The sequence below is a fragment of the Podarcis muralis genome, chromosome 8, assembly GCF_964188315.1.
Source record: "Podarcis muralis chromosome 8, rPodMur119.hap1.1, whole genome shotgun sequence".
Lineage (NCBI taxonomy): Eukaryota > Metazoa > Chordata > Lepidosauria > Squamata > Lacertidae > Podarcis > Podarcis muralis.
In genome coordinates, this window is record NC_135662.1 from 87,528,999 (window position 1) to 87,542,195 (window position 13,197).

At 47.4% G+C, this 13,197-nt stretch overlaps 1 protein-coding gene across 1 annotated transcript; it reads left to right on the plus strand.

Annotated features, from left to right (window-relative positions):
* Nucleotides 1–308: 308 nt before the first annotated feature.
* HBEGF (heparin binding EGF like growth factor) lies at nucleotides 309–12,132 on the plus strand. Its single transcript, XM_028738258.2, has 6 exons — nucleotides 309–503; nucleotides 1,462–1,644; nucleotides 6,883–7,054; nucleotides 9,815–9,970; nucleotides 10,860–10,951; nucleotides 11,569–12,132. Exons 1-5 carry the CDS (start codon nucleotides 461–463, stop codon nucleotides 10,930–10,932), a joined length of 627 nt encoding a protein of 208 aa, XP_028594091.1. The 5' UTR covers nucleotides 309–460; the 3' UTR covers nucleotides 10,933–10,951; nucleotides 11,569–12,132.
* The last annotated feature ends 1,065 nt before the right edge of the window (nucleotides 12,133–13,197 follow it).

A 13,197-nucleotide genomic window follows, 5' to 3' on the forward strand; every position in this document is an offset into this window, starting at 1 on the left:
CCCCCCGCCTCTTCTGCAAAGCAGGGCGAAGGAGGCGAGAGTCCTCCTCGCTGTTGCCTCTTTGACCTCCGCGCCTCCCCAGCAGCGGCTGCCTCTCGCCTCGGACACCCACGTGGCGGGGCCAGGCCTCCCTCCCGAGAGAGGCAGGGCAGCAGGGATTCCCTGTCTCGCCGCCCCCCCCCCCCCCGCCCAGGCCGGGGTGGCAGCGCAGAGCCGCGCCCGCGGGCAGGGCGAGGAGCGGGAGTGCCGGCGACGTCAGCGGGGCGGGTCCCGAGGAGCCTCCGGTGGCGGCGTCCCGCCCCCTGGCCGCCTTCGGCGGGTCCCACGTGGGCGCGGGGCTTAGTCTGGCGCGGGGCGAGAGGGCGGCGGAGAGCAGGGGCTGCGCGCCGAGCGGAGGGAGCTGCCCTCGAGTGCCGCTTCTCCCCGCACTCTGGCTTCTCTGTCGGGATCGAGGGGCAGCATGAGGGCGGCGCTGGTCCTCTGGAGCGTCCTTCTGGCGGCAGGTAAGAACGGGATCGGGCGCCCCGGGCGAAGGGGAGCCCCGCGGGGATGCCGTCGAACTGGGGCAGGCGCGCTCCGCGGCGTGGAAGAGATCCCGGCGAGTGCGCGACTCTCTCCTGTTAGCCGACGGGACCGACGAGCTCTTGCCTCTGCCGGAGCCGCGCGTCGGGTTTTCGGTCGCACAGAAAAGAAAGGGACTCCTTGTCTCTCTTCCACCCCAAGCGATGCTCGCTCGGAATCCCCTCCCGCTGGCGCTGTCTGCTCCGGCTTCGCTGCACCGCTGCCAAATTTAGCCTGTTTTGATAGCCGATACGGTGCCGAGATAGCGTTGCATGGCTGGGCTGGGGGCAGGCGGATAATGCACTTGCAGGAGCCCCGCCGGGGGGGGGGGTGTCCGAGAGTTTTTGCCCGTAAAACGCTAAATGCCGCGCCGCGGTGGAAAGCGCCTCGAGGGAACTTCTGCTGAACTGCTGCAAGCTTCAGGCATTGCCGAGTCCGAATGTTTTTATGGCTCCCGAGGTTGAAAACCCAGCCCTCAAATATGGGTGGAAGTATGCATGGGAATAAGAGTGAGACAGGAGTGTCGTGTGTGGCTGAATTGTCTAGACTTGTATTTTGCGCGGGCATCACCGTGTTGGCAGAGAGTGCTTCTTATGCCTCCGAAACATCTGGGCACACTGGCATGTGTGAATCTGCTAGGTATTAATGCACTTGTATGGAAGTGAAAAATGTGTCTGCCTTTCATACGTTGTTTTTTTTTGCCCTGTCTTTGGGGTGGGGTTGATACAGTACAGTGTGTGTGTGTGTGTGTGTGTGTGTGTGGAGTGAGAGCGCGCAAGTGGCTTCTCCCCCCCCCCCCCCATTTTCTAATTGCTCTTGGGCAGTTGTGTGATGAAACTGTATGAAAAGCTGGGGCAGGGAGTTGGCGGCTGATGATTCACCCAAGATCCTTGTTTCCAGGTTGGCCCATCCTGGTGAAGGGGGAAGAGCCTGACGGGCTCAGGAATGAAGTTTACCAGCAGGAAGGCAGAGAGGACCTGGCAAGCGTCCAGTTACTTCCGGCCAGGGAGGCTTTGGAGCATGAAGGAGAGAGAGGTGGAAGTGTGTCGTCTGCAGGGGACAACTTCAGTGAACTCCCTCGAGGTGAGTCCGGGGCACCGTGGGGGAAGAGATACATGTTTCTCAGCCACCCACCTATTAAGGGAGGGAAGCGGTATGGTGGGGTGAGTGGTGCAAATATTAGGAGGCAATTGGAGGGTCCTCTGCAGGATCCAGGTCTTTGAGTGTCTTATCTAGTACGCAGTCTTATCTAGTAAGCAGAGCAATTGCCTGTCCTGAGTGTCTTTGCCCTTAGTTACATTCACTAGCCAGGGGATGCGGGTGGCACTGTGGTCTAAACCACTGAGCCTCTTGGGCTGGCCGATCAGAAGGGTGTTTCTGTGTGCTCTGGCTTCCATCACAGTGTTCCATTGAGCACCACACCCCATAGTCGCCTTTGACTGGACTCAGCTGTCCAGGGGTCCTTTACGTTTACATTTTTACATTCACTAGCCGCCATATAGCACAGGGTTAACCGCACCTGAGTCCTTTGATTTTGATGACTCAAATTGGGGAACTTTACAGGGTTGAGCTACTGCGGCTTGGGAGGCAGAGGGGTCAGCTTGGCCATAAAAACTGGAAATGGAACTGACTTCCTGCAAATGCTTTTAATATATAATATATATGGCAGGAGCTAGTGAAGGATTAAGGTTAGAGAAGAGACATTGTTTTCATGTCACATTTCCATGCTAACTATAGCTTTAGATATAGATAGATATAGATATATAGATATAGATATATATTGCCCAGTCCAATCACTGGTGGCTCCATGATGCTGTGGAGAACCTCAGGCAGTCTGGACTAGGGGACCATGTTCTGAAGTAGTTCCATATGACATCTTTTTATGGATTATTTTAACCTTTGGGGATCAAATACACCTCAGGCTCCTCAGAAGAGGCATCAAGAATTCTATGCTTTATGGACCCTATAACTGTCCAGGCAACAAATTAACTTTCACCCTCCTCATTGTGCGGTTCAGCTTTTTACCTGTCTTGCAAAACACATATGCATGGCTGTGTAGCCAGATCGCCCTTGTGAGGTATGGTTTGCTGCTTATCCTGAACGGTTAAGCATAGGCCCCTCTGATGGAGGGTGCCAGGCTCAGTAGTCCAAGAGACAGGTCCACTCTTTTAATTCTGGTGTTACAGGTTTGCCTTTGTTGTCTTTTGCCTCCACCACAAACACATTAAATTGGGCACAAAATTCAGTTGAACTTCAGTGAAATTTACTTCCATTTAAGTCTGCTTGAAATTGGTAGCTTCTCGTCTCTGAGGTTTGTTCCTGGGGGGATGATAAAGTGTGGTAGGAGTAGAAAAGGCTAGAGAAGTAGGAGAGTTCAAAGCAGGTGACTTGATCTTTCATATTTGCTTCAGAGCTGATCATTTCTGTTATACGCTAACGTTGAAGTTCTGCAGAGATGAAAGTCTGAGCTGTGTGCACAACCCTGGCTAATAGAAGTGAGTCCCTAGGACAAGGGAGGGAACCAGGCTGGAATGTTCCCACGGAAATTCCTGCCTTATTTGCTTGATGTCACAGTGCGCTGATGTTTTAGTAGTTCCTTGTTTCTATTTTCTGAGCTCACTTTTACCCTAGAGGGCCCCAGTGCCTTTTCTGAGCCAACCACACATTCCAGCTGCCCACAAGACCTTAGAGCTGCATCCTGTTCTGCCCACAACTTTTTGTCCTTTTATCAAGTGCAACCACTTTCCGCAAAGCCTCTGCACTTCAATATAATTACAAAGTCCGATGGCTGCGGGGTCAGGGGACTTTGGTGAAGTTGCCATGAAATCCTGGGGCTTCTGTCTGCTGCAGTGGAATTTGGAAAGTGTGGCTATGCAGAGTTGCTACTTCATCTGCTACAGGATGGTTCCCACCCTCTTGTGTGGAAACACAACATGCTTTGCTGGAGACGTGATGATTTCATGCTCTCCAGCTTCACAAGTGCTCTGGTGTGGTCATAAGCTTACCAGATCACTCCTTAATTTCTTCCTCATTAACTGTTTCTCTCCAGGGACTTGCAAACCTGGCAAGCTCAGGATTTCCCTCATGCTTCCTCCTTCCATTGGCGAAACGTCCTTCCTCTTCTAGAAAACATTGGCCAGCACTGGGGTTCCATAGCAACAGTAGTCTTAGGTACAATAAAGCAGGAGAGGCCTTTTGGCATTTGCACTGTACTACGGAATTCTAGTCACAGGGAAGGCTGAGTGAGAGGAGAGGGTGATGGTCTCAAAGCATGGAAAATTAGTTATTTGACGCCTTGTGTTGATTACTTTGTGTGGGTTGATCCAGGCGGAAGTATTAACTTTCCAGCCTGTGGGTGCTGTTGGTCGGAGGTGGGGATCCACAGATGACTCGCTGCCTCCCACCCACACAGCGCGGCTCCTCTTACCTTGCTCAGCTTAGTCACGAAGGTTAAGTTGTGCCATCTTGGGGGTTTGGCTGGCTTTCTAGTTCTTCCTCTTTGCCCATTTATGTCCTGAATCTCCTTGCATGCTTTCTGCTAAATCTGGAGGCACCAGAAGAGTCAACCATGGGAAGAGCTCTGAGCTGCTGCTGCTGCTGCTGCTAACCAGGTTGATTGATGAAGACCAGCAGAGTTGCATCTTCTTTCAGCAGGGCTGACTGTGCTTCTGTCGAGTCTCTTTTCATCTTTCTTTCAATAGTCCTGTCTTTCTTCTCCTTAATCTTGGCCGAGTCCTAATGTCTTTTCACCCATGTGATGGGATTGGCGCCCTTGGATGTGTGTGCAGCCTTCCTTCCCTTTCCTCACTGCTGCACCTCATTCTTTCTTGTCTCTATATTTTGCTCTTTTAAAATAAATAAATAAATAAATAAATATCTATTTACATTTTAACTTTTATTTTCTGAATACCTTTGACTTTTTTCTCCTTCACCTCTAACTTTCCTATTCTCCCCCTTAGCTGCTTTTCTTCAGTTCCCTATTCCATATATTTTGGGGGATTTGTGGTAGGGTGAACAGCATCAGTCTTCAAATTCAGAGGACCTGATGGATCTGGAAGGTGGCATGGGCAGGACTTTGTGGTACTTGGTGGGCTGAATAGTTGGTTAAGTCACAATCCCTTTATCTCTTCTACTTTCAAAACATTTTTGGGCCGTTCAGTGTTTCTCTGATCTACCATTTCAGCTAACTCTGCCCCCCCACCTGCCCCTTCAAGGGATTAACTGCTCTGTAAGTTGATGGGCATGAAGACCAGAAGAGCTTTTAATTGCAGCGAGACAGAAACAACCCCTTGAGATCTGCATCTGGTTTCTTTCATCTGGGCTTCTGTCCAAACTTGTGGCCACTATGAAGCCTAGATTGCTACAGAACCTGAGGCCTGTGTGGAAAGGTGACTTTATCAGGCAGCAACAGATGCAATAGTTTGGAAGGGTTGGTTTTGTCAATCATTCTAATTTCCACTTAGAATAGATTTGGAAAGAGGAGAGAGCAGTGGCCTTCGAGTACATGGTGGGTGGCCAATGACCTACATTGCAGGTGAAGCGGCCCTGTGTGGGAGAAGCTGAGCTGCACACATGATACTGACAGGCCCCAGTATTGTTAGCTGGAATGCCTGGGAGAGGGCGATAAAAGTTTGGCTTGTTCCTTGGCGAAGCTGCTCTGTGCAGAGCTTCCTGCTCCTTAGGGAGGCTGACTCCTAGCACACAGCTATTCAGGGAGGAGGGGGCAGGACGGGGGGCTGCCAATAATAGGAGGGCTGGGAGTGCAGCAGAAGCCTCCTGATGGGGCCGAGGGGAATTGAAAAGGGCCTTATGGCTCTGTCTGTCTAGCCTCTGCTTCTGCACTTCGCAGGGACTCCAAGGGAAGGTTCCCCTCCCTCTGAAGGAATATGTATGACTCGAAGGGATGGCTCACTGATTAGAGAGTGGTGAATGTGGTGGGGAGTGCCAGCTGCATCCGGCTGCCAGGTGCCTTGACCTGTATGACACACCCAGTGATAACTGCACGAGCACTTGAACACGGACCTTGAAAAGGAGAAGCAGCTACTGGCCTCAAAGTCTTACATGTGGCCCAGTGGGAAAGTGGTCCTAAGTCAGCCAGCAGTTAATCACAGCAGAATTAGTTGCCCCCATGCTGCAAAATGCCTGGAATAGGAGCATGATGCTTTGTGCCTGCCCTTTTGCAGAGGCCAGCGCGTACAGCGTGACAGGCTCATGTTAGTGTGCGCAAAATCCTGCCTTGATTTCCAGTAGCATGTTTGTGCACTGGAAGTGCTGTATGTGTTTGAAGAAAGCCTTGTGCTCAGAGACCTCTGCAGCATGCAGGGGAAAGAGGAAGGGCTATTCCTAGATGAGATCTCAGTTGCTTTTCAGGCACTGTGAGCCCTATCCGGAATGCACAAATAGCAGCTTAGACCTCAACATGCTCAAACAGCACTGGTGCAGCGGAGGGGCGGGGCGAATCACAGAAATGACATGGTAGGCCCCCTTTGCTAGGCCCAGCAAGCCCATGCACCAAACTTGGGGTGACACAGAGATAGGAGGGCTGCTCTTCCCTGCACTTGAAGCAGCTTGGGAATAAAAGAGATGTTTGGTTTGCAGTTTTGCACCATCCACCGCCTCTCTTGTCAGCTGCTGTTTGAACTCCCTGAACACCCCTGCAAATGGAACAGGAAGGATGTGGTGAGCAGGGTGGGATATTGGAGTCGAGGCAGAGGAAGTCGGCCACCAGAGTTCAAGGGAGCTCCAGCGCAGAAGCACCAGCAGCACTGAGGAAGTCGAGACTGCTGGGCTTCCAGTAAACTGGAGGCAGGCAGAAGGTAGATTTGGAATGGACTGGGAGACCCACAGTTCTGCAGTGGATTGGCAAGTTCTTCTGACTTCCAATTGACAAAAAAGTATTTCCCCCAACGAAAGCAAGCTGCTAAAAATGTGGAAGTTGGATTGAAAACCAGGAGTTGATTTTTGTGGGAGCTCAGTTTTGGTATCTGAAACTAATTATTGAGGTGAATATTTGCTCACAGGTGCCCCATTCCTTAATCCCAGGTTCTTGGCTGTTTCCCCACCCAATTTGTACCAGTTGGTGGACCTCAGAGGTTATAGTAGAAAATAAAGCAGGTTTCATACTCCTGAAATCTACCCACCCCTACAGAGCAAATGATCAGATCAGATCTAGTTTAATTAGGGGCTTGTGTTTATTAAGTGGCATCACAGCTGAATTTTATTTTCTTGAACAAAGGAATGGGGTATATTGACTATTGTAGAGCATTGTTTGTCTAATTAATATATGGTAACATGAAATTGGTGTTTTCTTTCTTTTCCTAGTTGCTTTCCTTTCCAATCCACAAGAACCTGTGATTCCAGTGAAGGAAGGGAAAGGGAAAAAAAGGAGGAAGGGCAAAGGGAGAAAGAGAGACCCCTGTCTGCGAAGATACAAGGACTATTGTATTCACGGAGAATGCAAATATCTCAAGGCATTAAAAAGAGCACATTGCATGTAAGTTCACCACGGTTTTTCTGTTCTGGGGATGGTCTTTGCAGATAATCAAAACAAATATATATGGTTTTCTTTTCACTGTGGAGCATATTATCCTTCTCCAGTAGCTCCCTAGAACAGCGCAATAGCTGTGCAGCAGGGTTATTTTCCTTTTTAAATAAGGAAGAAAGAGTCAAGTACAGGTGCATTGCGGTCTTGGAGAATGGGAGTTTGGTCCTCAGAGACCTAAAAGAAAACCCCAAAGAAAGTAAAGGTTCACAGAATAATAATAATAATAATAATAATAATAATAATAATAATAATAATAATAATAAATACTTAATAATAATTAATAATAATTAATAATAATAAATAATGAAAGTGGCAAAAGTTGTAACTCCCACCATAAATGATTCCCCCTCCTTGTGCCCCACATCCGCACCAGCAAACAGTGTCCTTCTTGAAGTCATATAGATAGGACAACTGTACTGGCATGTGAAGTTTTCAATGAACATTCTCAGATGTGTACAGAAAGAGTCCTGTATGCCTTAGAAGACCACATATTGTTCTGTTTACCATCTGATATAATAACACTCATATCTGTTGCCCACAAAGTTTTGAAGCCCTCCCCGTAAGGGGTCCGGTTGACAATTCCAGCAATTTCCTGTATATAATAGAGACTAGAGATTCCTTCCGGTAGCACCCTGGTTCAACAGTGAAAGCTCAAATTTAGTAAGAGGTGGACAACCTCAGTGCAGTGATTGCTTAGAACTTTTGACTGAGCTTCTTCCAAGTGACCGAGTTTTCATTTGCTGAGCAAATCCTTTTTTCACTAAAGATACAGGCTTATGCAGGAAGCTGGGTGGGCAATTTCAGAAGTGTAGGCAACTTTCTGGTTCTGCTCTGGACAACAAAGGTGAAATGAGAAAATAAATTAACAGCAGAGATAGCAAAATAGAGATCTAGCAAATAAGGCGCTGGATTGGGTCTGGAGAGTCTTGGAGTCAACTCATTTCTCAGCTGCAAAGGCGTGGCTGCCCCGACCTAGCACACAGGAGTGTTATGAAGATAAGATAGGGAAATCTCCATGTATGCATATAATTTGATTTCATTGCAGTGGAGAAAGTGGAAGTTTTTACTACCAAGGGGACTACAGTAAAATGCTATATGTCCTTGCTGCAAATAACATAAACTATTCCCAGCTATGAAAATACCTGTGATTATCCATTCGAAAGCACCCCCTGCCCTTTAGCTTTAGGCTTTACTCCTCAGTTTCCTGCAGACCAGCAAGGGGAAGCACCTCGCTTCTAAGTGCAAGAACTGCAGCATCTTCAGGAAACCGAGCATCAGGAATGTGTTTTGTGTTCCCCATACGGAGGCTTGATTTTCTTCAAGTCGACTTGTTTGCCAGTGCATACCTCCAATGGCAATAACAAGATTGGCAATGTTTTGCCTTGGGAAAGCAGTTTCCCCTGACCCTCAGCCCCTTATCCTTACAGTTTGCAAACGCATTTACAGGGTGGCGTTACCATACAGTATGCTGTATTACGAATTCCAAATCAGTTTTGCCTTACCCAGCCCTGTTGCACTCTCAGACATGCAGAGCAATTGTGGGACTCTCTGCCCTTCCCTTGGCAGATGGCTGCTGTTTTGTTGTCTGCTGCTGGGTCTTTTATTATCATTTCCCCTTTGGGCCCATCACGTCACTGCTAGAATAGGGCCGTGCATCATGTTGGCTGGTTAGCTGAGGTCGCTAGTGCCTGGATCTGGGCAGCAGGGAGCATTGGGAGGCTGGGGTCTGCATCATCCCTCATCATGCCATTCTCCCTTTGGCTTCCTTGTAATCTGAGCATTGGAGCTTGAAGATGACACTGATTTGTGGAATGTGCTGCTTTCAAGTGAGCTCTTTCTAAGCATCAGACATTTGAGCTGCGTGATTGGAAAGACCCTCTTTCCTTCCTGATTAGTGCAAAGCTGGTTCTATGTTTTGCTTTGTTTTTTTAGTTTTACTCATCCAGGCGGGGGGTGGGAATGTGTGGGAAGATAATTTGGGGAGCTGGCCCCATCACATTCTTTAATTGTGTGAGTAACTGTCAGGATAAATTAGCAAGAGACTTATTCTCTTTAAGAAGTGTGCTCTGTCCCCAAGGAAGACTGAAAATATTCCTACTGTTGAGGGTAGGAAAATGGGAAAGTGTGAGTCAGTTGTGGCAATTCCCCTTCTCTTTGAGAGTGAAAATACTAAGTATGTGGGTAGAGATTAACAGCCCGATGGATGCAAAAACTCTCCTTTTAGCCAAGCCTTTGATAGCTGGAGGAAAAAATCTTTATCCCTTGCTGAGATATTGCACTCTCAAAATTCCTCTGGGGTCTGTAACACAGGGAGACCTAAATAGATTTCCAGCAAAGATTCTGAAAGACAACTGTGTGCAATTGTCTCTAGAGGCTGCAACTCTTTAGTCATTTTTAACGTAATGGCTTTAATGACTTAAATAATACTTAGACTAATGTCAGCGTATGTGTCTTACTGATGTTAGCCATGTATAGCTGATGGAGTAAAGGCACAAGAGTTCATTTCATGAGTTCTACCATGTAATACCAGATTATATCAGTGGGAGGGGGGTGGAAAAAGAGGTGTGTTGCACTTTGAAATATGAATAGCCTTCTGAGCATTAAACTTAGATGAAAGGAGTCCGTCATATCAATGTCACTAGCTATCATTTTATTGCTACGGTCTGGAACAAGCCTTATACATTGTTTGCTTTTCATCTGCAACTCTAGATGCGAAGAAGGGTACCACGGGGCGCGATGCCACGCTCTTAGTCTTCCAGTGGAGAACCCCTCCCGTAGTTACAACCACACAACTATCCTGGCAGTCACAGCAGTGGTGCTGTCATCTCTATGTCTTCTCATCATTGCTGTGTTGCTGATGCTCAGGTAAGCTGCTTGGCAGGGCTGAGAAGAGATGCAGGAATTGAGATGCAGTGCAGTCTTCTGTATGCCAAATGGGGGAAAGTTCACACTTGACCTCTGGTCTTATTCTGAGGTGGATTATGTGAAGTTAGCAAGTATAAAACTGCTGACAGGGCCAGACCTCCACAGCTTCAAAGGCAGACCAGGTTCCTTGCTTACTACTCTGGACTCTGCAGAGCTGCTGTTGAATCCCAAGTTCTGTGTTTGCACACCTGGTCTGTGATCACCAAGTCCTTTATGAAACAAAGTGCCTTGTGGTCCTTGCTTTATTCAGTTCCCCATCAACTCCTGGGATATGAATCCTTTACATTTTAATTCCACTGGCTGAGAACTGAGACTTGATGGATCTCTGCCCACCAGTGTTTAACTAGGAATTGCTTGAGGTCCAAATCCACCACTTTGTCAATTTCCCCATGACTTTATTTGTTGTCGCCCTGTCGCTGGGGTTCTCTGGGCAGCCTGCTTTCAGATTAACCCCTTGTGGCAATTGACTTGTTGTCAAAATTTGTAATGAATCCTGCTTTGGTGCTGCTAGTTGGGCTAAGTAGTTTTGGGAACCCGTTCCAGTTCAATGATTCTGTGAATGGCGTCCTAGCCTTTCTGCCCTGTTGAGGATACAGTTGAGGAAGCCTGGGCAGGGAGCCAGCGAGTCCCATTTCAGTCTAAGGTATTCCACATCTTGTGACTGGTCCCCTGCCAAGAAATGCAAGATGGAATTTCTCATACTCAGATCCCAGGATCAGGAAGGTGACAGCAACAGGTCCTTTTAGCCAGTGGCGGTGGGGTGGTGCAATTATCGTACAGGGTTAGAACTGGAATTTATCTTGGTCTCTGTCTTTCTATTTTTTTCCAGGTGTCACAAACAAGGAGTGTATGATGTAGAGAGTGAAGAGAAGGTTAAACTGGGCATCACTGTCAACCACTGAGATGTCCTGAGATTGCAAGGTAACCCCTCAAGCACATAAGCTATGGGAAGAATGTGTGTTAGTGTGCCGCGAAGAGATTTCAATAAATTCTGCCCTTTCTTTAGCCTGAAGGGAAGTTTCTTTATCCCATGGCAAACTAAAGGATTCACTGCTAGCAAGTAGGGAGAGTCACAAAGGGCAATTGAATTCCACAAGTGCATCATTTTAGGTCTCAAATCACTTATTCTGCACTAGTCCTCATGGAGTAGCTCCAGTTGACTTCAATGGAATTATTCTCTTTCGAGGTGGCAGCCGACATAACTGTGGGATATGGAGAATAACCTTCTTGGTAGATTTTTTTTTTAATTGCACATGCAGGGTGGGGTCTAGCTAACTAGCCCCATCAGCAGAAAGAAACCTTGCACAAAGACTTCCATTTGTGCAATGGGTCTTCCCCCATTCTCCTGAAAATTGGCTCGGGGGGTGGTGGCAGGAGAGCCCCCATAACAGTGCATAGGGAAAGGAGAGGGGGGGTCATTCCATTTGGGAAGCTGCAATGTTTGCACAGGCAGGGCAGTTAGAAGGGCACGATTTTGGAGCTCTTGTGAGTGGTGCATATTTAACTTAGATGTGATGCTTCCTTCCATTACATTGCAGGATTCAGCACTGGAGCAGCTCTAATTTCCACAATCCGGTGGACAAAACTCTTCCCCCCCCCCCAAGACACATTTCAACGTCAAAAGGGAGTTTGTATGAGTGGAAGAGACTGTGTCAGATCTTTGCTTTGTTGAAGAAGCAATTCATCCCCTCCAAATAGGAAGATCTTTCCAAGAGAGAGACTTTTCTCCACTGAGTGCTTCTTCCTGAAATGTGGAGCCACAGCCTAAGGAGAAGAGTTGGACTTTGCCTTGGTATCATTGGAAAGAAACATCTTTGCAAGAAGACAGTACACCAGCAAGTTGGATTCTTCAGACATCTGCTGAGGATTTAACTGTGAAAGACTTGGACTCTGCTGAAGAAATCTAACTTTGGAACTCTATTAAATGCTGGGGAGTGGGGCAGAAACTATTTAACAAGATATTTCATTTTAAATTATATATTTATTTTAGATACATTGTACATATTATTTATTTAGGCTTGATCCTGTAGCTCTGTCATCAAGTGGAGAGGCAGAAGGATTGTGCAGTGTAACATTCTCTAATAAATAACCCTTTGTTATAACTTGCTGTTACTTGAATATTAATTTAGGGAAGAATCAATTAGAATGGTTGCAAAATGATAATTTCTAATCCTTAAAACATAACCTTCTTGCAGTGGCATCATGCAAAAAATGTGTGCGGGGCGGGGGGGGGGGGCAACTTCCCAGGGCAGATCTGTTGCAGCTGGAGGTACTTAAGATTTTGCTTTGAGGAGCACATGAATCAATGTGGAATGCTGGTTGCAAATCTCAGAATGTTTCCTTCACAATAGTTTTATCAAGGTGTCCAGCTGGCCAGTGGGGGCTGATGGGAGTTGTATTCCAAAACATCTGGAAATTAACAGATTACCAAAGGTTGTCTCACAGGCATACTTTTGCTGAATCAAAGAATCCAAACTGTAGAGTTGGAAGGGACCATGAGGAATCTTTTGCCCAATGTGGGGCTTGACCCATGGCCCTAAGTTTAAGAGTCTTATGCTCCATCGGTGATAAATATAGTCATGGGCTTTGTGGGGTGGGGACAGCAACAGTTGCTCTTGCTGAATTTTAAGCCTAAAGGGATAAAACTATGCCTGGTTTATACCACCCCATGTTGCATACAGGGGTTTACATGCTAATGTTTTGACATATGAAGAAAAAAAACACATTCTTCAACATAGAATAGATGCAGTCAGGGGGAAGGATTCTGCTGAGACACCTTCCCACTTTATTTGCTTAATCTTGCATGAAAGTGTATACAGTTGTATGAGCCTCATCCCTCAATCTGGAGTGGTGAATCTAAGGTACTAGGTTTATGACCTCAGTGAGAATTAAACCTTTTTCTCACGCAGCATGACTATTGTTATTTATCTCAAACTTCAGGGCTAGGAGATGCCTCAAATAACAGTGTGGTGTAGTGGTTAAGAGCGGTAGACTCATAATCTGGTGAACCGGGTTCGCGTCTCCGCTCCTCCACATGCAGCTGCTGGGTGACCTTGGGCTAGTCACACTTCTCTGAAGTCTCTCAGCCCCACTCACCTCACAGAGTGTTTGTTGTGGGGGAGGAAGGGAAAGGAGAATGTTAGCCGCTTTGAGACTCCTTAGGGTAG